Source organism: Anabrus simplex, chromosome 1 (genome assembly GCF_040414725.1).
Source record: "Anabrus simplex isolate iqAnaSimp1 chromosome 1, ASM4041472v1, whole genome shotgun sequence".
Lineage (NCBI taxonomy): Eukaryota > Metazoa > Arthropoda > Insecta > Orthoptera > Tettigoniidae > Anabrus > Anabrus simplex.
The window spans coordinates 284181813-284205706 of record NC_090265.1 but is presented as its reverse complement, the minus strand read 5'-3'; the positions used below and the strand labels follow the sequence as shown (position 1 = coordinate 284205706).

The 23894-nt window shown below is 37.2% G+C and overlaps 1 protein-coding gene across 1 annotated transcript in view; it reads left to right on the top strand.

Annotated features, from left to right (window-relative positions):
* The window catches only part of Slik (Sterile20-like kinase), a 733683-nt gene that overhangs the window by 245057 nt on the left and 464732 nt on the right, over nt 1-23894 (top strand). The window contains exon 6 of the mRNA XM_067159768.2: nt 21828-22046. Within this exon, the coding sequence (XP_067015869.2) occupies nt 21828-22046 (219 nt within the window). The remainder of the gene's footprint in view (nt 1-21827; nt 22047-23894) is intronic.

Sequence of the window (23894 nt, the reverse complement as noted above, 5' to 3'; positions counted from 1 at the left end):
AAAAAAAGTTAAAAGTATGAGTTAATAGAGTTAAACATAAGGTTTTACTTGTTGTTTGAGCTTCTGGTATTATAGCGGTGTGAGAAAGTGTGGGGTGGAAGTGGTGGAGGTGGGGGGTTGGGAGGGGTGTTAAGTTTATGTGATGGGATTATGGGTGTGGGTGGGGTAGGAGTAGTGTTTTTTGGAATTAATGGGGATTTGGAATTTAATAATTTAATATTATTTAGAATGTTGTGTTGATTTAAATTTAATGTTAGCAGTAATTTTGGTAAAATTTTGTATAGTGGGTTTTTTAATTAAACTATATTGTTGAGATTTAGATTTTTGTTATAGTATTGGTCTAAATGGTTCATGTTTGTGGGTTACTGTAGTCACGTCCTAGTTCGTGAACCATGGGCAACGGCTGAGTGGCCTAGTAAGTGGTCCTGAGAGTCGGGATACCAGTTGCTATGGAATGGGAGTGGGCATCTCGGACATATTCTGAGTCGTGGCCCTCCTTATGCTCAGGCGGCCAGGACTACACAATTCACCGGTGGTCCATAACCCGTTAGAGGAGAGATCCTCACTTGGACTATGTGCAAGTAGGGCAGCATCCTGCTTCATGAATTTACCGAGCTCAGAACACTTTAAGCAAGCCTCGGACCTATGGGAGTAATGGAGTCCCACTCCCATTTGACAGGCGAGGGACTCCTTGGAAACAACTTGGCGAACGAAATGGAATTCGGTGGGGAGCTATCAATATTAATGGGGCTTATGGAAGAAAGAAGGTAGAACTTGCTGAGTCAGCAAAGAGGATGCATCTGGATGTGCTAGGAGTAAGTGATATTCGGGTAAGGGGAGATAAGGAGGAAGAGATAGGAGATTATAAAGTGTACTTGACGGGTGTTAGAAAGGGAAGGGCAGAGTCTGGGGTAGGGCTCTTTATCAGGAATACCATTGCACGCAACATAGTTTCTGTTAGGCACGTAAGTGAGCGAATGATGTGGGTAGATTTGTCAGTGGGAGGAATTAGGACAAGAATTGTGTCCGTGTATTCACCATGTGAGGGTGCAGATGAGGATGAAGTTGACAAGTTTTATGAAGCATTGAGTGACATCGTAGTCAGGGTCAACAGCAAGGATAGAATAGTGCTAATGGGCGATTTCAATGCGAGAGTTGGGAATAGAACTGAAGGATACGAAAGGGTGATTGGTAAATGTGGGGAAGATATGGAAGCTAATGGGAATGGGAAGCGTTTGCTGGACTTCTGTGCTAGTATGGGTTTAGCTGTTACAAATACATTCTTCAAGCATAAGGCTATTCACCGCTACACATGGGAGGCTAGGGGTACCAGATCCATAATAGACTATATCTTAACAGACTTTGAATTCGGGAAATCTTTTAGGAATGTACGAGTTTTTCGGGGATTTTTCGATGATACAGACCATTATCTGATCTGTAGTGAACTAAGTATCTCTAGGCCTAGGGTAGAGAAAGTGAAATCTGTCTGCAAACGAATAAGGGTAGAAAATCTCCAGGCTGAGGAAATTAGACAGAAGTACATGGATATGATTAGTGAGAAGTTTCGAACAGTAGACAGTAAGCAGGTTCAGGATATAGAAAGTGAATGGGTGGCATACAGGGATGCTGTAGCAGAAACAGCAAGGGAATGCCTAGGAACAACTGTGTGTAAAGATGGGAAAAGGCGAACATCTTGGTGGAATGATGAAGTGAGAGCAGCCTGTAAACGTAAAAAGAAGGCTTATCAGAAATGGCTCCAAACAAGGGCCGAGGCAGACAGGGATTTGTACGTAGATGAAAGAAACAGAGCGAAACAAATAGTTGTTGAATCCAAAAAGAAGTCATGGGAAGATTTTGGTAATAACCTGGAAAGGCTAGGTCAAGCAGCAGGGAAACCTTTCTGGACAGTAATAAAGAATCTTAGGAAGGGAGGGAAAAAGGAAATGAACAGTGTTTTGAGTAATTCAGGTGAACTCATAACAGATCCCAGGGAATCACTGGAGAGGTGGAGGGAATATTTTGAACATCTTCTCAATGTAAAAGGAAATCATCATGGTGGTGTTGCAAACAGTCAAGCTCATGGGGAGGAGGAAAATGATGTTGGTGAAATTATGCTTGAGGAAGTGGAAAGGATAGTAAATAAACTCTGTTGTCGTAAGGCAGCAGGAATAGATGAAATTAGACCTGAAATGGTGAAGTATAGTGGGAAGGCAGGGATGAAATGGCTTCATAGAGTAGTCAAATTAGCGTGGAGTGTTGGTAAGGTACCTTCAGATTGGACAAAAGCAGTAATTGCACCTATCTATAAGCAAGGGAACAGGAAGGATTGCAACAACTATCGAGGTATTTCATTGATTAGTATACCAGGCAAAGTATTCACAGGCATCTTGGAAGGGAGGGTGCGATCTGTCGTTGAGAGGAAGTTGGATGAAAACCAGTGTGGTTTCAGACCACAGCGAGGCTGTCAGGATCAGATTTTCAGTATGCGCCAGGTAATTGAAAAATGCTACGAGAGGAATAGGCAGTTGTGTTTATGTTTCGTAGATCTAGAGAAAGCATATGACAGGGTACCGAGGGAAAAGATGTTCGCTATACTGGGGGACTATGGAATTAAAGGTAGATTATTAAAATCAATCAAAGGCATTTATGTTGACAATTGGGCTTCAGTGAGAATTGATGGTAGAATGAGTTCTTGGTTCAGGGTACTTACAGGAGTTAGACAAGGCTGTAATCTTTCACCTTTGCTGTTTGTAGTTTACATGGATCATATGCTGAAAGGTATAAAATGGCAGGGAGGGATTCAGTTAGGTGGAAATGTAGTAAGCAGCCTGGCCTATGCTGACGACTTGGTCTTAATGGCAGACTGTGCCGAAAGCCTGCAGTCTAACATCTTGGAACTTGAAAATAGGTGCAATGAGTATGGTATGAAAATTAGCCTCTCGAAGACTAAATTGATGTCAGTAGGTAAGAAATCCAACAGAATTGAATGTCAGATTGGTGATACAAAGCTAGAACAGGTCGATAATTTCAAGTATTTAGGTTGTGTGTTTTCCCAGGATGGTAATATAGTAAGTGAGATTGAATCAAGGTGTAGTAAAGCTAATGCAGTGAGCTCGCAGTTGCGATCAGCAGTATTTTGTAAGAAGGAAGTCAGCTCCCAGACAAAACTATCTTTACATCGGTCTGTTTTCAGACCAACTTTGCTTTATGGGAGCGAAAGCTGGGTGGACTCAGGATATCTTATTCATAAGTTAGAAGTAACAGACATGAAAGTAGCAAGAATGATTGCCGGTACAAACAGGTGGGAACAATGGCAGGAGGGAACTCGGAACGAGGAGATAAAGGCTAATTTAGGAATTAACTCGATGGATGAAGCTGTACGCATAAACCGGCTTCGGTGGTGGGGTCATGTGAGGCGAATGGAGGAGGATAGGTTACCTAGGAGAATAATGGATTCTGTTATGGAGGGTAAGAGAAGTAGAGGGAGACCAAGACGACGATGGTTAGACTCTGTTTCTAACGATTTAAAGATAAGAGGTATAGAACTAAATGAGGCCACAACACTAGTTGCAAATCGAGGATTGTGGCGACGTTTAGTAAATTCTCAGAGGCTTGCAGACTGAACGCTGAAAGGCATAACAGTCTATAATGATAATGTATGTATGTATGTATGTATTGGTCTAAAAATATATAGATGTTTTCTTTAATTCATTCATTAATTTTCCTTTACTTACCTTTTTAATAATTGTGAGGTCTTGATCTATAGTGGTGAAGTGATGTCCGGTTTCTTTAATATGAGAACTCATAGCTGAGAATTGGTTGTGTTTGATAGCATTAAAATGTTCTAAGTACCTAGTTTGAAAGCTTCGGCCTGTTTGACCAATGTAAGAGGCGCCACATTGTTTGCATGCGAGTCTGTATATGCCTGAACCTGTGTATAAATTGTTGTTAGAGTTGATTATGTTGTGATTGAAGAATAATTTTTGGTTAGTGTTTTATGTTATATAAGATATGCAAGTGTTTAGTTTTTTTTATGGGGTTTGAAATTTGGTAAATGTTTGGATTGTTGTATGTGAAAGTAATGAACTTATTCTTTTTGGGTTTGTCAGGGATGAGGTTTGTTGTTAATTTGAGTTTGATTTTGTTGATTAAATTGTTAATTATTTCTAGTTTATATCCATTATTTTTTGCTTTTTTATATAATTGAGTTCTGTTTTTAAGTTAATAGGTGATAGAGGGATTTTAAAGGCTCTGTAAATTAAGCTGTGAAAGGTAGCTAGTTTATGGGATTTTGGATGTACTGAAGTATTTTTTATTGTTGTTGAGGTGTGGGTAGGTTTTCTGTAAATTTGGAAGTCAAAGTTATCGTTATTACGTGTTACTGTGATCATAGGTTATAAACTTCATGGTTCTGATCCGTATTGAATTGCAAGTACAATGTAATTATTAAATTAATGTAGTAATGGTCCACCTTTCAATACTATAATATGTAATATTCTAAATTACATTAATTAGGGACTAGTTTCAGCCGGGGCTGGCCATCTTCAGCCTTAATGTAAAACACCTAATAACTAAACAAATGTACATGCACACAATTGACATAAAACAAATGAAAACAAATATATACAAAGTGACATTAAAAACTGGGATGGAATTATGAATAAATCTGAAAATGAACTAGGTTCTAACATCTTGAGTATGTTCATCATTGAGAATAATTTCAAGTATTAATTTATATACACAGAACTGTTAGTTCTAATACTGCTGGGAACTGGTAAATGTTGATCCTGTAGTTTGTCATCAAATCTATTTGTGTGGTGTTAGCTATATGTAATCCATTGGACACTGCTGTAAATAACCACTAGCTGACGGGGAACTGTTAGATGTTGTTTCATCCTCATTTAAAATAATAAATGAGATGCTCTCATGGTGCTTGTTAAATCTTGCTGAAAATGTTGTTGGACATTGTCAGGACAGCACATGAAGATGTGGTTAACACAGATACATTGTGTCTGGTATAAAATTTTTGCAATTCATTGCGGTGCCCATGAAGTTAACCTGATAAATTAGATAAATTTAAATTAATGAATTGAATGAGAGAATGTGTTAGTTAGATGGCATAGGTTATATGAGACTTACCTCTCAATACAGCATGAGGTGTGTGGTCTTTGTTGAGTGTGCTTCAGACTAACTGTTGTGAGATTCAAATGAAAAGGAAGAGAGGGGAGGGGAAGGTCAGAAGGAGAGGGGTTGGGGAAGGGGGTGGGGGCAGGGACAGGGTTGTGGGGGAGGGATTAAGGTGGGGCTGAAGGATGTGGGAAAAAGGATGGCTGTTGAGGAAATGTGCTGTGAATATTATGAAAAACTGAATTATGACTTGTTGGTTTGACATTGCTGAAAATGGGAATTAGAAGGTCAAAAAGGATATTAGGTTTTTCTGAGATTTCATTAAGATTATGATTTGGGTTGAAATATTGATCTAAATATATGAAGCAGCTTTCGGTAATGTTAAGGAGGGGTCCTTTATTGATGATTTTGAGAATTTCCATATCTTGTTTTATGTCTGTGAATTTGTGCTTATAGTCGTGCATATGCTGTCCTACAGCCGAAAATTTATTGTATTTCAAGGCATTGACGTGTTCTGAGTACCTTATCTTAAAATTTCTCCCGGTCTGTCCGACGTAAGAAGAATTACAACTGTTGCAAGTGATCCTGTATACTCCTGATTTTGAATAACTATTGAACTTGTTTATGGATGTGGCATTATGTAAGATTTGTGCATTCCTATTCTTAGTTTTGAAAGCTACCTTTACATCGTGCTTTTTAAAGATGTTGGTGACTTGGTAGATTTGTTCGTTGAAGGTAAAGATAGAAAGAGAGGAGGTGTTTTTCTTATCTTTTTTCAAGGTGGTAGAAGGGCGGTATTTATATTTATTGATTATTTTATCTATAAAGAATCTGCTGTATCCATTGGATTTAGCTATATGGTGAATAGTGTTCAACTCATTTTTGAGGTCTCTTTTAGACATTGGAACATTGAAGGCTCGGTATACCATGCTGTTGTATGCTGCTCGTTTGTGAATTTGGGGGTGTGAAGAATCTTGACGGATTGTGGTGACTGTTTGGGTGGGTTTTCTGAAAATCAACTTGGGTGTCTGGTAATAGTTAGCTCTAGAAAATTTGTTTTCTGTTTCAATTTCGGATTCAAGTGTGAATTTTATATGTGGGTCAATGCTATTTAGATTAATGAGAGTGGTAGCTGCATTTGTAATGCTCTCATCCATAATTACTGTGGTGTCATCTACGAATCTTGCCCAGAAAAGGATGTTGTTAAAGTTATTATCATCAATTTTGGTGTGTTCTAAAAAATCCAAGTAGATCTCAGCTAAGATACCTGAGGCCGGTGATCCCGTAGCCAATCCTTCTTGTTGATAAATAACATTATCGAAAGTGAAATAGTTGTTGCTGATAACTAACTTAAGTATAGACATGAAATCCTGTATTTCTAGTATACTTAAGCTGCTGAATTTGCTTAAATTGTTTTGAATGATGGGGTATATTTAGGAGGTTGGTATGCTAGGATACATGTTTACAATATCGAATGAGTGGGGAGAATTATTGGATTGAATGTTAAATTTTTTCAATTTATCGATCAGTTCTTTAGTGTTTTTGACGGATTTGTTCGATAAGAAATGATAGTTTCTTCTTAAAAATCTTTGAATGAATTGCGATGCCTTGTATAAGGGACTTGGTCTGTAGTTAATGATCGGGTGAATGGGGACACCGGTTTTGTGTATTTTGGGGAGGGCTTTGGTGGTGGGTAAACCTGGGTTCATATTAATTAATTTAGTTTTTTCTTGATCTGTTAAAAGATATGAAGTATTCTTGAGGGTCTGCTTAAGTTGGTGTTGGATTCTTGCAGTAGGGTCTTTCATTATTGTAGAGAATGAGCTATCTTTAAAAAATTGATTTGTTTTGCTTACATATTCGTTCTTGAACAGAGTTTAATTTTCTTTTTACTTCAAATCTTACTTCGTCTTGTTTATCTGCTGGAACTCTAAACACAACAACAATAACAACCATGCTAAAGAAACCAACAAAAACACCAGGCCTAACACACCCAACCAATTTCACCCTCCGATCATAAATTTGTCCAATGTACCCCTGACTGAAGACGAAAATTCCATTTTAGCCAAGGGCCCTAAACACAATTGGCCTAATTTTAACACTCTGAACACAGCCATCACTACAACAGTAGAAGCAGAATTAGCCATTAGTAAATTACCAGCAGATAAACAAGACGAAGTAAGATTTGAAGTAAAAAGAAAATTAAACTCCATTCTCAACCCAGATAACAGTAACTCCCATAATTCACCCCTTACTCATGGCAGCAGTAGCTACAAAGATTCTATCATCACACAAAAGCAAATACGTGCTCTAAAAAAGAAAATCAATGATAATAATCTCATAATTACGAAAGCAGATAAAGGCAACACTAGCGTCATAATGGACAAGAACGAATATGTAAGCAAAACAAATCAATTTTTTAAAGATAGCTCATTCTCTACAATAATGAAAGACCTACTGCAAGAATCCAACATCAACTTAAGCAGACCCTCAAGAATACTTCTAATTCCCATTTTCAGCAATGTCAAACCAACAAGTCATAATTCAGTTTTTCATAATATTCACAGCACATTTCCTCAACAGCCATCCTTTTTCCCACATCCTTCAGCCCCACCTTAATCCCTCCCCCCCTCCCCCCATCCCTGCCCCCGCCCCCACCCCCTTCCCCAACCCCTCTCCTTCTGACCTTCCCTTCCCCTCTCTTCCTTTTCATTTGAATCTCACAACAGTTAGTCTGAAGCACACTCAACAAAGACCACACATCTCATGCTGTATTGAGAGGTAAGTCTCATATAACCTATGCCATCTAACTAACACATTCTCTCATTCAATTCATTAATTTAAATTTATCTAATTTATCAGGTTAACTTCATGGGCACCGCAATGAATTGCAAAAATTTTATACCAGACACAATGTATCTGTGTTAACCACATCTTCATGTGCTGTCCTGACAATGTCCAACAACATTTTCAGCAAGATTTAACAAGCACCATGAGAGCATCTCATTTATTATTTTGAATGAGGATGAAACAACATCTAACAGTTCCCCGTCAGGTAGTGGTTATTTACAGCAGTGTCCAATGGATTACATATAGCTAACACCACACAAATAGATTTGATGACAAACTACAGGATCAACACTTACCAGTTCCCAGCAGTATTAGAACTAACAGTTCTGTGTATATAAATTAATACTTGAAATTATTCTCAATGATGAACATACTCAAGATGTTAGAACCTAGTTCATTTTCAGATTTATTCATAATTCCATCCCAGTTTTTAATGTCACTTTGTATATATTTGTTTTCATTTGTTTTATGTCAATTGTGTGCATGTACATTTGTTTAGTTATTAGGTGTTTTACATTAAGGCTGAAGATGGCCAGCCCCAGCCGAAACTAGTCCCTAATTAATGTAATTTAGAATATTACATATTATAGTATTGAAAGGTGGACCATTACTACATTAATTTAATAATTACATTGTGTTACTGTGATGTCTAAGAAACTTAAGGATCCGTTGATTTCATCTTTTTTTAGTGAATTTTATATTTTCGTCTAAGTTGTTTGAAGAATTTAAAATATTGGTACTGTTATTGAGTTCTTTATACAGATTACGAATGTGTCATCTACATATCGAAGCCATAAGTTAAGTCCTTTTATATTAGTAGAAATTTTATTATGTTCTAAAGAATCTAAATAGATGTCGGATAAAGGATATTCCATGGCTAGGCCATCTTGTTGGTAAGTTTTACCATTATAAGTAAAATAGTTGTTTTTTAGGACAAAGTTTAGGAGTTTTAAGAATTCTTCCAATTCAAGTTTGCTGAGTTTATTGTGTTTAGAGAGGTTGTTTTTGATAATATTTATAGTTTCGTTGATTGGTACATTAGAATACATATTAGTGATATCGAAAGAGCACATAGTGTGTGTGGTTGGGTGATAAGGTGAATTATTTTAAAATATTACAAAAGTCAACAGAATTTTTTATTGGGGATTTATTTTTAAAAATGTAATGTTTTTTGAGAAAGTTATGGATAAATTTTGAAGTTTTATATGTTGCAATATTTCTGGTATTGATGATAGGGCATATTGGTATAACTTTCTTATGCAATTTAGGTAGAGCTCTTGCTGTGGGAGTACTAGGGTTCATAAGGATTCGTTTTTGTTGTTCTTGTTCATTTAGTAAAAATGAAGAGTTCTTTAATAATGTCTTTAAATTTTGTTGGATTTTTGTTGTGGGATCTTTATTAATTGTTGTGTAAGTCACATTTGTGAAAAAATCTTCAGTTTTTTAATATAGTTTTTTTAATTTAATAAAACAGTAGTTTCTCCTTTATTAGCTTTGGGTATTATTATATTGTTATCTTTTATTTTGTTTTATTTTAGTTTGGATAAGAATAGTATTTTTATTTAATCCTTCAGTTAATGTTGGTAGTTTCTTTTTTAAGTCATGTCTAGTATCATTTTGTAATTCCAAAGGTAGTTTTGAAATATTAGCCTCAATTTCTGCTATAGTGGTGATGATATCGTTGAAGGAGTCATTTTGTTTCTATTTTCCTGCCTTTTAGGTGACTGTAGTGTATTTTCTTTTATAAAGGCGAGTTTTTTATCTGGCGTTATTTGTTTCTTATTTAGGATGATGTTTAATTTGTAATCTACATGCAATTGGAATGAATTCCATTCTATAGGAGCTAGAAGTTGAGATACAGATAAGTGTAGTTTGTGTGGTTGTAAGTTTAGAAGGGACTTCTTTCTGTATATAGTTTTAATTTTGTTTTTAAGCCAAATTTCATTGGTTTTGTTTTGGGTTTTGATTAAATAAGGAGAAGATAAGTTTTTCCTTTGGGCATGTTTCAAAAATCTAGGTAATAATTTTAGTCTAAGACATTCTTTTAAAAAGGCTAAGTCTTTAATTAAACTACTGATTTTAACTATTTCATCAAAAATAAATGAAATTACACACAACGTTTTCTCTCCAACTCAACTTTACGCTAACCAATTTAACATTAATAAAGAGACTTCAAACCAAATTTCCCTTTCGACTCTACACAAGAAGCTACAGTCGCTCCTTCCAGCTAATATTTAACACAGCTGCTTACCATTGAGCACTCTTCTTCACTCATGCTTAAAAAAGACTATAGATTTATCTCTTTACATGAGATTTACAACAATTTAACCACTTTATATGTTATTATAAACCCCACTTAAAGTATCAAGCATTTCCCTCGCCCCTACAGCATAATTTGAGTGAGCAGTAGAAATGTCTCATTACTAGCTTTAAAATGTATTTAAACTCCACTTGGAGTAATCAGCAACATTCTTCATCATTATTCTGACGTTTGAACTGTTTAGGATCCAAACTTATCTCTAACACCCTCAACCAACACAGGGTGCCGCTTTACAAGATTCAACGTAGCAATTTGCGTTCTTATAGAACTACCAATATGCAACTTATATCACATTTTTAGACAAGGACATTCAACAAAGTGTATAAATTATGTCTATTTGTTTGTAAGACATTATTAAGACTTTATTTTTAAGAATATCATAACTATTTCCTGCATCATCCTCACATTCATTTGTAATTTTTTTTTAAATCAACCACAATTAAGAACAATCAGGATCCTGATTTTTTATATTTCAGATTGAGATTTAGGCTGAAGATGCCCTTAAATAAAGGACGAAACTTGTCCCTATAATTTAAAATAACTTTTTATGTATTGAATAGGTGGAATAAATAAACATTAATATGTCTTTGACAATTCAAGTCCTAATTCGTCCAACTGACAAATCTACCCACATCATTCGCTCATTTACGTGCCTCACAGAAACTATGTTGCGTGCAATGATATTCCTGATAAAGAACCCTACCCCAGATTCTGCCCTTCCCTTTCTAACACCCGTCAAGTACACTTTATAATCTCCTATCTCTTCCTCGTTATCTCCCCTTACCCAAATATCACTTACTCCTAGCACATCCAGATGCATCCTCTTTGCTGACTCAGCCAGTTACACATAAGCCCCATTAATATTGATAGCTCCTCATCAAATTCCATTTCATTCGCCAAGTTGTTTCCAAGGAGTCCCTCGCCTGTCGAATGGGAGTGGGACTCCGTTACTCCCATTGGTCCGAGGCTTGCTTAAAATGTTCTGAGCTCGGTAAATTCATGAAGCAGGATGCTACCCTACTTGCACATAGCCCAAGTGAGGATCTCTCCTCTAACGGGTTATGGACAACCGATGAATTGTATAGTCCTAGCCGCCTGAGCACAAGGAGGGCCATGACTCTGAATGTGTCCGAGATGCCCACTCCCATTCCATAGCAACTGGTATCCCAATTCTCAGGACCACTTACTAGGCCACTCAGCCGTTGCCCATGGTTCACAAACTAGGAGGTGACTACAGTAACCCACAGCATGAGCATTATATAACTTAGAGTTTAGAAAAAACTTTTTTCTGTGTACGGACGGAATTTCATTTTTGATCCACAAGTTGTTAACTTTTTCTTGAGTAGCTTTATGCCATTTTGTTGTACAAGATTTTCTCTGTACTGAATTTAGAAATTTAGGAGTGAATTTTTGATATAAACACTGTTTTAAAAAGTTTATGTGTCTGCCAATTTTTGACACTTTAATCTTTAAGTTCAGAAAGGTGTTTGATCGCTTTTTTGCCTGGTTGGCTAAATTACAGCTTATAAATCTCATACTTTGTCCTGTATTGGCTCAACCCAAGTATGTTAATGTTACAAGGAGATTCCCACCTTCCAATACTTGTCAGTTTATTATAGCTAGTTTATTATTTACATAACATAATCCAGCTTAATCTCTCGAGTATAATACTAAATAGAACATGTTTCCTTCCAATTATTATAGAACATCTTCAGCTAAAAGATTTAACAAAAATTGACAAGTCAAATAAAACACCTGTGATGATTATGATAATCATAAGATAAAATCGTTCATGTTGGGTTAAAAATTTCCAAGTCAACGCCCAAGTTAACGAATAAAATTGCCGTAAGGCGTCTTTTTTTAAGGCTGGAGAAGTATATGCTTGTTGAATCTTGAAGGTAAAATTAAGAATATAAAAGATTTTCTTAAAATATTATTTTCGGGGAATTCTTGAAAACGACTGTAGTTGAAGTTGAATTAAAGTTTGACTGTCGAAATAAGTCTGAAATGAGAGAGACATTTAAGTAAGAAGGGTGGTATTTGAAGGAGAAAATCTTGTGAGAGTATATATTGGTGAGGTGTATTAGGATACATGAAATTATTTTCCTCATAGTCGGGCATGTTATGTTTTGCGTCCTCCCTTATGCTGTGTCATTCAGCTGACTTAGTTTGTCTGTGTGTAAGGAGCTTGTGGTAGGCGAGGGGAAGCTGAAGAAGAAGTAGGGGAGGTAGGGGGAATGCTGTGTAGGGTGGAGCTAATGGAGGGGAAGTATATTGGATGTTTTCCCAGATCCTTTTTGATGGCTTTCCTAGATAAATCCAATTTGGTAGCCTCTTCTAATATGAATTTCACCAACGAAAGACAGCATGGCCTAAATATATAACCACACTGCTCAGTCAACTTCACACGTAATCCACAGAACTGTTATTCTACATCTCAATGGTTCTATCTTCGGCTGTCACCGAAACAACATAAGTGGACTCGACTGAACACATACACAGAACACACTCCGAACATCTAATATATTTGATCACTGAAGATTTCGTATCCATATGACTATCTCACTGTTCACCGTCCATCTCACAGACTGACTGGCTGAGTGTCTTCTTCCATCTGACTGCTCACTACCATCTGACTCACTACTATAGGATACCAGCCCTTTTATAGATTCTTATTGTCACATAATTTACACCTACGTCATGGTTAAATCAGACCATGACCTCATTCATACCAAGCTTCAAAGTATTACACCTTATGTATGTCTCAATAGCCACATGCTGGTTAATAATTCCCTCCTAGCACCTCATGTTTCTCAATGAATGCAGTAACGTAGGGGTAGAACCATGATTCGACACTAAATATACCTGTATTGTACACTGCGTACCTACCTACCTACAGTATTTACTCTGGATCACTCGAAACTGGCTAGAAACTGCCAGGAGCTGAATCCGGGCCTCTTAGATTAGAGAAACAAAGTGTAAAAGGCATGTCCTCAAAGTAGAGAGACAATAACATACAGCAGAGGTCAATTAAAATGAATAAGGTTTATTAACATAAGCTTAGCAAGGAAAGATTAGGATATTAGCATAGAACAAGCAAAATGGGGAAACATAGGGAGTTGAATACTCACAAACGTAGTTTGTGAAGACACATCAGTCGTAGTCGAGTCGTTTGACTCATCAAATTGGATCTCATGAAATTTTACACTGTCGCAACCGAGGTATCATGAAAAGTGAAGCAATAATATTCAATCATTACCAGACAGTGGTAATTAAAACATGATAAATTTTCTTTCTTAGAGACCCGATGTCATAAAGCGGTGAAAGTAGCAGCTTTCACACAAGTAAAATATTATCACGGTTTCCCAGATAAAGAAAAAAAAAAAGAAACATGGCTTCCAACAATCTCCATAGAGACTGTATCTCCAGTAATCGAAAATGCCAGTGAAGAAATGCTGGTAGAAAAGAAAACATATATGGAACACAAGGAGGTTTGAAAAGGAGTCGTCATAGTTATGGAAACAATTAAACATGAGTCAAATTAAACAAGTATAATCCTTAAAATCCTTAAATAAGCATGTAAATTGGCTGAGCAAACCAGAAACAAAGGTGAGATAAAATAACATTAATGATAAAAAGCAAATATCCATAAGCAACTGAAAAATAACACAGGTCCAATAACCATACTACACCCCTCTCCCCCACACTCTCTCTCTCTCTCTCTCTCTCTCTCTCTCTCTCTCTTCCCCTCTCTCTCTCTCTCTCTCTCAGAGACCAAATATGCGAAGAAGATTGAATAAATAATATATCAGGACACGTTATTATGATCAGAATCGTAACAGCATGACAAGAACCAGTCACTGGCTCATGAGCTTGATTTGAGAGCACAGATCAGATAGCTGGGTCGCCGCAAATAGGCCTGGCTCACCCAGTTAACACCATAACCAAAATTACTCACATACCGCATTACACGCATTCATATCTCACATCACGGCGAACATGAATCATACAGTATCATCGTTAAACCATATCTTGATTTACTAGTTTCATTTCCGTATTGAGAGTTTACATATGTAAGACAAGAAAGGGTTTGCACCTTATCAATACAGTTTTTATTGTAAGAATTAGTTTACAGGACCGGTTTCGACTTTAGTCATCATCAGCTGAACATGAATACCTTTACATATGTGTCAAGCATTAATTGGTATTGCCCTTTCTAAAGGGAGATGCCGTAGGAAAACATCATGTCTGAGTGTCTAAATTGGGCATATTAAGTATAAAAAGATTATATATTATAATTTTGGCATTCAGGTACTAGGGTATAAAGCTATCTTCTTCAGGATATATTATAATTTTGGCGTTCAGGTACTAGGGTATAAAGTTATCTTCTTCAGGACCAGGACTAGTCCTAGGACTAGGGTATAAAGGTATCTTCTTCAGGACTAGGTCTAGTCAAGCCAGACGTCGAAGCCGAAGAGAAATAAAGTGTCTCCAACCAAAACCACAAACAAACTCGTCACACACACGCAGCAATTGGATCAGTGCTACCTGATTTAGAACAGTGTTCGGTATCGCCTGCACTCACCTGGATTGGTCTAGCACACCCTGTTCCGAAAGAACAGTTTTCCGTATCGCCTGCACTCGGCGGGACTGGTCTAACAACACCCTGTTCTGAAAGAACAGTATTCCGTATCGCCTGCGCTCAGCGGGACTGGTCTAGCAACATCCTGTTCCGAAAGAACAGTGTTCCATATCGCCTGCAGTCAGCGGGATTGGTCCAAGAACGAATCCAACGGTCCTGATTGGTCTAGGTGTTTGAGAACCGCGCATGTTCCGCTCTCCTGGTTGGCTGATTGTTCCGACTCTGGACGAACATGAGTGCTATTTCTCTGCACTGGCTTCGAAGTTCTTTGAAACTTGACTGCACTGGAGCATCAGTGGAAAGGGAAGGAACCCACAAAATATGAATCTAAGACGTAGAGGCGCGCATCTTGGTCAGCATTCTGACAGACAGCGAAAGTGTGCATGTCACTGATTTTTAATCTTTATTCGTATGAATTCTTGCTGCATGAAACCACGTGCATCATCAAAGTATTATTTTAGCGTGATCTACGGGTGTTTGTGTTGTGCTATCCACTGCAATTTGTTCATACGAAGTGTTAGACTATTATACATACCGGTATATAAAACATGGCGATATCAGTTATACCAAATGTTATTGAACAAGGCCTAAATATTTCATATGATGTAGATGTTGATTCCCATAGGGAACCTAAAATATTTGTCCCGAATGAGTAAATTTATAATACGAATAATACCAATACCAATTTTTGAAAATGAGACATAGCTCTCATAGTGCATTGGCACTGCTGGTGGCTTCAAGTAGCCTATGCAGTGGCCTCCACGGTATGCACAGGCCTTGCGTCTTGGGTGGTGTGCTAAGTCCCAACTGACGAGCCTAACTAAGCACATGAGGGCGAAACGCAGGCAACCAAGAATGAGTTAGCTGGAAAATTTATAATGTCCAGTAACGGACCATTATATTGGTATTATAAATTTACTCATTCGGGATAAATATTTTAGGTTCCCTATGGGAATCAACATCTACATTATTTGATGGCTAGGCAGGCATCAATTTTTGAAAATGAGACGTAGCTCTCATAGTGCATTGGCACTGCTGGTGGCTTCAAGTAGCCTATGCAGCGGCCTCCACGGTATGCACAGGCCTTGCGTCTTGGGTGGTGTGCTAAGTCCCAACTGACGAGCCTAACTTAGCACATGAGGGCGAAACGCAGGCAACCAAGAATGAGTTAGCTGGAAAATTTATAATGTCCAATAACGGACCATTATATTGGTATTATAAATATTTCATATTTTACTGGTACCTGTCTTCTTAATTAATCTATAACTGTCGAAACTTATTTAGTAGGTTATAAAATACCTGAAAAATGAAACATTTAACAACAGATCACACCTGAAAATTCAATTTAATTAAGGTGTTTCTGAGGTTTCATTAATACCCACTTTTTTTATATAAACATATTTCAGCGTTCCCTACAGACATTAAGAGTAAAGCATGAAACTTGCAGTGAGGAAACAATTTTTCAATGAGCATTTATGAGGTTCGTTAATATTTTCTAATTCCTTACTGCCTAAACCTTTTACTGTTATTTTGGAACTATTATTCGGAACATAGTATTTTATTGGAACCGGAACAACTGGAACTGTTCCGGAAAAAGAACAACTTTGCCCATCTCTAGCATGAAGGGACATCAGTTATTCATATACATGTCTGAAGTCACCCCAAAAGTTGGACAATTTTGGACTCTTTTCTCTTATATACAGGGTGGTAGGAAACAACGTGGGTATATGAGCGTGAGAGGGTTGGAAATACTGATAAAATAATTTGAGGCGTCTCCGAAAACCGTAAAAGAGTAGTTAGTGTGACGTAAAGCAAATAACATTATTATTAAAATAATTTGAAAAATAATCAATATCTTGCACAATTTTCATTTTATCACTGCTAAAGTTAGCCAGTCACATTGCTTTGCAGGTGAATTTAAATGGGCTCTTCGAAGCAGTGTTGGAACGCGGCTTGTGTTGCAATGTGAGTCCAAGTCTACTGTATGCATGCCACGAAGCTGCTTAATGAATGTTTCCATAAGTGACTGTTTGCCTAGGAGCTACTGATGCTGAGAAATCAGTATTAAACACAAACACAACGTGGGTTTCAGCTGGTGTCACCATAGCGTACTTGGTATGGTGCAATCCTCTCAGCTCAGAGGTCTTTGTTTCTCCAGTTGGTGCTCTTAAGCCCTTGTGCAGCTTTAGTAACACTCCCTTGCAAAGGCCATTTGAATTCTCCCATGAAGCAATATGATTGGCTAACTTCAGAAACTGATAAAATGGAAATGGTGCAAGATTGTTGTTTTTTTTTTTTTTTTTTTTTTTTTCAAATTATTTATCAATACGACCTCTAATGCTCATATACATTGGTTCACGTTTCTGACCATGCTGTGTGTGCACACACAATATTACCCCTCTTCTAGACTTTTCAAGTGACCCAGTGAATAAAGGTCCATTGAAAATTACCTGTTGATACTACACTGCCTTTGTAATTCTGCTCATCCACTGACTAGGAGAAGGGTACTTCCTGGCAGAGTCCTGCAGAGAGGCCCAGCTCATGAGCTGCTTCAGCAGTAGGCTGCAATGGGCTTTGAAAGGCTCGAACATAAGAAGCCCGTGACGTCATCGCACGGGCCGGTCTGGGCCAGCGCTATGTCATTCGTACACGGTGAGCCAAGGGCAGCGCTGTGGTAGTTCTATGGGCTGACTGCTTCAATGTGTACAGTGTACTGCGTGTCAGCGGAGTGCGTTGCGTTACGGTCGAGTGGAGCCGATCAAATTTGCTGTGGTTTTCAGTTTGACTTCTCTGTCTATCCTGTTAGCGGAAACGAATGTGGACTGTAGTTCCAAAAAAAAAGGAAACCATGCCAAAAATCATGAAGTAAAAAAAAAAAAAAAGAAGGAACAAATGAACTAAAAACCGCACAATACAAGACTTCTGAACCGGTTCCTAAACTTAAACGTCGTATTTGGTTGGTATTCAAGCTTGCAGTTGACGGTGATGGGAAAGACGTTAATTTTGTGTGCTGTACGATCTGCAGTGAACTTTATGTACACACTAGCAATTATCCGCGGCTTCTCGCGTGGATTTCGTAATTTGATAAAAGTAATCGTTCCTCGGTACTGTACTAAAACATTATCTGAAAATCCCTGAAGTATAAAACCTCACTGAAAAACTGAGTTTCATTTACCCCAGAAACTCTTTGTAAACCAAGTGTGTGGTATTGCCTTTTGGGGCTGAGATGACCATGCGACATAGAACTGTTCACGTGAGAAAGTCTTCTCTCAAGTAAAAAAAAAAGGTTTCTTTATTTTTAAAGGAGATTACAAATACATATTTCCACATCTGTAACATCTTCAGATTTTGATATATATGTATCCGCATAAAAAGAATTCAACCCCTTTATCAGCCCTTCCACCACCCCCACCTACGTGGATTTTCCGAAAACAAAAAAGAATGACATGTTTGTTTATTTTTAAAGGACATTCCAAGTACCAAGTTCCATGTCTGAAATATGTAAAGTTTTTGACATACACTGTAGATATACCGGTAATCATTTTAAAAATTCACCTGCTTTTTCAATTATTTTCAGTCCCTTAAGTGGTTTTTCCAAAAACAAAAAAAATACATGTTTATTGATAAAGGAGCAGCCAAATACCAATTATCACGACTGTAACATCTTCAGTTCTTGAGATATTTGTATCCCTGTGAAAAGAATTCAATACCTATTTCAATGCCCCCCCCCTTCCGAAGTTAATTTTTCCCCAAAAATTAGTGTTTTTTATTTTTAAAGGTGACTTCAAATACCCATTTTGACGTCTTCAACATCTTTAGGTTTTTTAGATATAAGTATCCTCATACAAATAATTCAACTAATATTTCAGTCCTTTCATCCCCCCTTAAGTGGATTTTCCAAAACCAAAAGAATACGTATTTCTTTCTTCTTAAAGGAGACTCTAAATACCAATTTTTACGTCTGTAACAACTTCAGTTTTTGAGATACCAGTACCCTAATAAAATTAATTCAATCCCCTTTTCCCCCACGTTAAGTGGTTTTTCAAAAAACAAAATAATACCTGTTTTTTTATTTTTAAAATATATAAAAAATATCAATTTTCACATCTGTAACGTGTTAAGTGTTTGAGATATACTGTAGATATGCTCATCTTAAGAATTCTCGCCAGCCCTCATTTCAGTCCTTCTCCCCCCCCCCCCCCTCCTTAAGTGTCTTTTCCGAAAACAAAATAATACATGTCTAGTTTTAAAAGAGATTATACATATCACTTCACGTCTGTTACATGTTAAGTTTTCGAGATATATTATACATATGCTCAGGGATTATGTGTACAAATTTTGATTGGAGGCTATACCCAAACGTACATGCATAATCTCACTGTTGTAGAATCCTGTAGCTGGCGTTGCTATGGTTACGGCAGTTCATTTCCTTATCCGATTCCGAGAGCAGGGGTAGTGTGGTGCCAATATCTCCATAACGGTCGGTTTAAGGGCCTTAAAGCATGTTTTTCGGGCCCGTAGGGCGTACCGAGATTTGTTCTTTGGGTCAAGGAGCTTAAAATGAGCTTAGTCTTGTCCTTGCACGACAAATTCGATATTTCGCCTATATTAGCCTATTATTTTATATCTCCCCGCCTCCCTCCCACCTCGAATTGTTTTGAAAATAAAATACGGCCCATGTCTCTCAGGGATAATGTATATTAACATTAGTAAAAGGATTTTTAGAATCGGTCCAGTAGTTTCTGAGATTACCCTCCAGGTATACACAAACTAACATAATTCGTGCACTCTCTTTATTATATTAGTATAGATTAAAGGAGTCGGACTGATTTTGTCTTTTTATGATTAGATATAGAACTTATGATGAACGAGGTGTGCTTGAATGACGAGCATTGTAATGTTTCCGTGTCGTTACACTCCACGACTATGCCACAACCTACCAAAGTAATGGAGTTTTCTTTGTGGATTGACGTTCATGATGCTCCTATTCCAACAGATGAGCTGGAAAGATATTTAAAGCAAAATCGTGGAATGGAAGAAGATGGATATAGCGTCCTATTGGAGAACAAACGGACAAAACTATTCAAAATTTCACCAGATCGGTAAGAAAGTAATATGTATGCAAGCATCAAGTTCTGCTTCAGAGAGAAATTTCAGTTCAGCGGGCTTCATGCTCTTCTACAACCAGACAATTGCTGATGCTCTTCTTTTCATTCACAGTAATTCCATTCCACCACCATTAACAATGACCAGTAAACTACACACACTAAGTAAAAACTATGTTCAGGTTTGTTTTTATTGTTGGCATATTGCACGTCATTTCTGTTTGTATTTTATTTTGAGGTAAACGCGAATGAAGTCCTATGAATATGCTTTGTGTTATTTAGATTAATTTTCAGTTAACTTGGTGTCAATTGCAAACGAATATTAGTTTATAATAAAGTTTCTGTTTGTTTTCAATTATTATTATTAATCTTCTTGTTTTCGAATGGGTCTACTATGGACCACGTTAAGCATCATTCATTTACGGTTCTTCCTCTTTTGATCGGCCCAGTACTTCTTCATCCTTTCGGAGTGGGCTTCTTTACGTTCTCGTGACCAGTTGTTGCCGGTCCGTTTTTTGCTACTTTGATCTTGGAATCCCTTAATTTTGTTGATGATTTTTCTGTATTCCTATCTGTTGTATACTACCTGCTGTGATATATTATTTTCTTCCATATCCTCCTTGACCCCTTTAAGCCAGCTAGTTTGTGTCTTCCTGTTCTCCATGTATTCCAGAATTTGCTTGGCTGTTCTCTCTGGTGGCATTCTTTTTATTATTATTATTATTATTATTATTATTATTATTATTATTGTATTCATCTTAAGAATTCTCGCCAGCCCACATTTCAGTCCTTGTGCCCCACCCCGCCTCTCTCTGAAGACACTTTTCCAACTGTTCAACCGGGCGAGTTGGCCGTGCGTGTAGAGGCGCGCGGCTGTGAGCTTGCATCCGGGAGATAGTAGGTTCGAATCCCACTATCGGCAGCCCTGAAAATGGTTTTCCGTGGTTTCCCATTTTCACACCAGGCAAATGCTGGGGCTGTACCTTAATTAAGGCCACGGCCGCTTCCTTCCAACTCCTAGGCCTTTCCTATCCCATCGTCGCCATAAGACCTATATGTGTCGGTGCGACGTAAAGCCCCTAGCAAAAAAAAAAAAACCAACTGTTCAAACATAATATTTACATTTAAAATAATATTTACATTATCTAAACCACTACTGCTATTGCCACAGTCCTTCAGAAGCTTCTTTGCTGAGGCACTATTTAGGTTAGGTGAATCACAAATGTTATTTTTTGTACTTGTATGCCTATTTCCATGGAAATTCGCTTTCTTAGGCTTATATACTGCTTTGCGTTTACCCATTTCAAAGTTCTGAGAACAACCACTTGCAAAAACTGTACTAAAACACAGGCAAATTATTATAACTTTTTCTCTCAATATAACATGTGCTCCGTTACCACGGGAACCAAGATACATTTGTAAATAAAAGCATCACGTGACTTCCTGTTTCTCATATACAAAGAGAAATGTAATACGGAGCATGCCTGAGAGAGATTTAGTAGCGCCAGTTTTCAAAAGGAGCAAAATAATTCAAACAGATGTGGCGCGGCAGTGCTTCAGATCAGCTGACCCCTATATACTTTTTTTTGTTTTATCTCAGAAACTATTGCAGATATATTAAAAATTCTTTCGCCACTAGAAAGAGCGAAGTCTATTAACCATTTTAGGACAAAGAAAAGTGCAATTTTTTTACCTTCAAAGGTGTACTTTCTCCCTTAAGCAATAATTTACCTACTTTGTATCATATTACTTTTTAAAAGTAGTGATAAATTTTGTATTTCAGGTAGACATATGGTCCCTTGGGATTACACTGATTGAATTTGCTCAAATGGAACCTCCTAACCATGAAATGTCACCAATGAGAGTTCTTCTTAAGATTCAGAAGTCAGATCCTCCAAAGCTGGATCAACCATCCAAATGGTCAAAGGATTTCAATGACTTCATTGCTAAGTGTCTTATAAAGGATCCTAGTCAGAGGCCCACAGCAGAAGAACTTTTAAAGGTATGTAAATCTGTTGTTTAGAAAGAAGTTAACAATAGGATATCTTAATACGTTTGAAAACTTTGAGGTTAATAGATAACAAAATTCCTGCGTGTACAGTAATGTACAATAAATATGTTCCTTTTTTACATGCAAAATTAATTTGAAAATGTTGTTAACTCCAAATTTGCTTAATTTATAAATTAGTAGATGGCCTGGCTATCAGGGAATTCAGAAAAAGAAGACCTAGAAATTTGTTCTTCTACCAGATAAATTGGATGTACCATATCTATCCTTGTAATAGAAGCATTATTTTAAGAGTTAACGACTGGGGCATCTTTTATGCCAGGAAAAATTTGTAAAGAAAAGTTAAACATAAAGAACAAGCACAGTCTCAAATATGAAGTAGCATCAATAGCTATATGGATAACATATAGCAAGCAGTAGCGACTACCTACCTACAAGCAATCAGTCAATCAATCAATCAATCAATCAATCAATCAATCAATCAACCAATCAATCACTTAATCAATCAATCAGTCAAGATTTTAATATTTTAATCTTCCGTTTACTGTTTAATATTCTTTGTTGTTGGGAAATTGTGAGCTTGATCAGTAATATTGCGTTTGCAGCTTTGATATTTGCCTAGATGTGATACATGGCTTCTACCACAAAATTTCACAATGTATGACTGTGTTCGTACACTGTGTAATGACAGCTGCGCTCATTTCCACCTCAAAATAGAAAAAAAATACCCAACAACAACCCACTGACTGAATACATCAAAGTGTGAAATTTGTTAAAACTTAATACTCATTCAAGTGCTGCTTCTTGTTGTTGTTGTTATTATTATTATTATTATTATTATTATTATTATTATTATTATTATTATTATTATTGTTATTATTATTATTGTTATGGGATTACCCGTGGACACAGAGGTAAAAGAAGGTGCCGGGGTGAATGGGTCTAACTACAAATTCAAGAATGAAATTTAAAACTTTAACAAAGGTTAAATTTTCTTTTCTTTTTTAGAATTTCAAAAATCAACAAATAACAACGAAACGGGTACAAGACTTAGAAAAATCCAAGATTTCAGAACCTTAACACTTTGAGTTTTAGCCCCTAGCTTTACATTTCCTCAGCTACACGCTCAAATTTACAAAGATCACAACTTTACTTCAGGGCAGAAATCCCCTAATACATGGAGCCCTTTCTCCAGCAATTACAATATCAGGCCTCCCGGAGGCACTTTTAAAACACTTGAAAAAGAGCTAACAGGCTCTCAGTTCTCAAGCCTACTCAAGGCAATATCAGAAAATTACAATTACTTGCCATCAAGGCACAACTTACAAAATTTGAAACAGGGGTATCTAGTACCCAACCTATTAGGCCGTAGCAGAAATGAACAGGTTAAGTAAATGGCCCGAAACACAAATTGAATGGAGGCGAGTACTTGCACTCCTAGATATGATTTCTTAAAACCTAAGGGGCACTAGGCCGAGGAAACAAGGACTATTCCCAACCTACTGAGGTGACTCATATAAGAATAAATTAAGACATTACAGAAAGGAAGAAAACCAGTTACAAAACGTAGTCACCTCAAACCGATATGAAGGGGAGCTCGAGAGGGTACATCACTCTCTATCCCCGAGTTACAGTTAGAGATTTTATGAAATTTTTACATTAGCCGGCAGAACTTACATTTTAGAGAAGTTGGTTACATAGTTAAAGTTTTGGACCTTTCCCTCAGGTTAAACTGCGGAGCTAGCAAAAGTAAGATTTAGATGGCCATTACCTTGCTGAAGAACTGCTGCCTGATGGAAGAGACTCCTCCCGCCTCCTGCTTGACACACACACTTAGTTAGA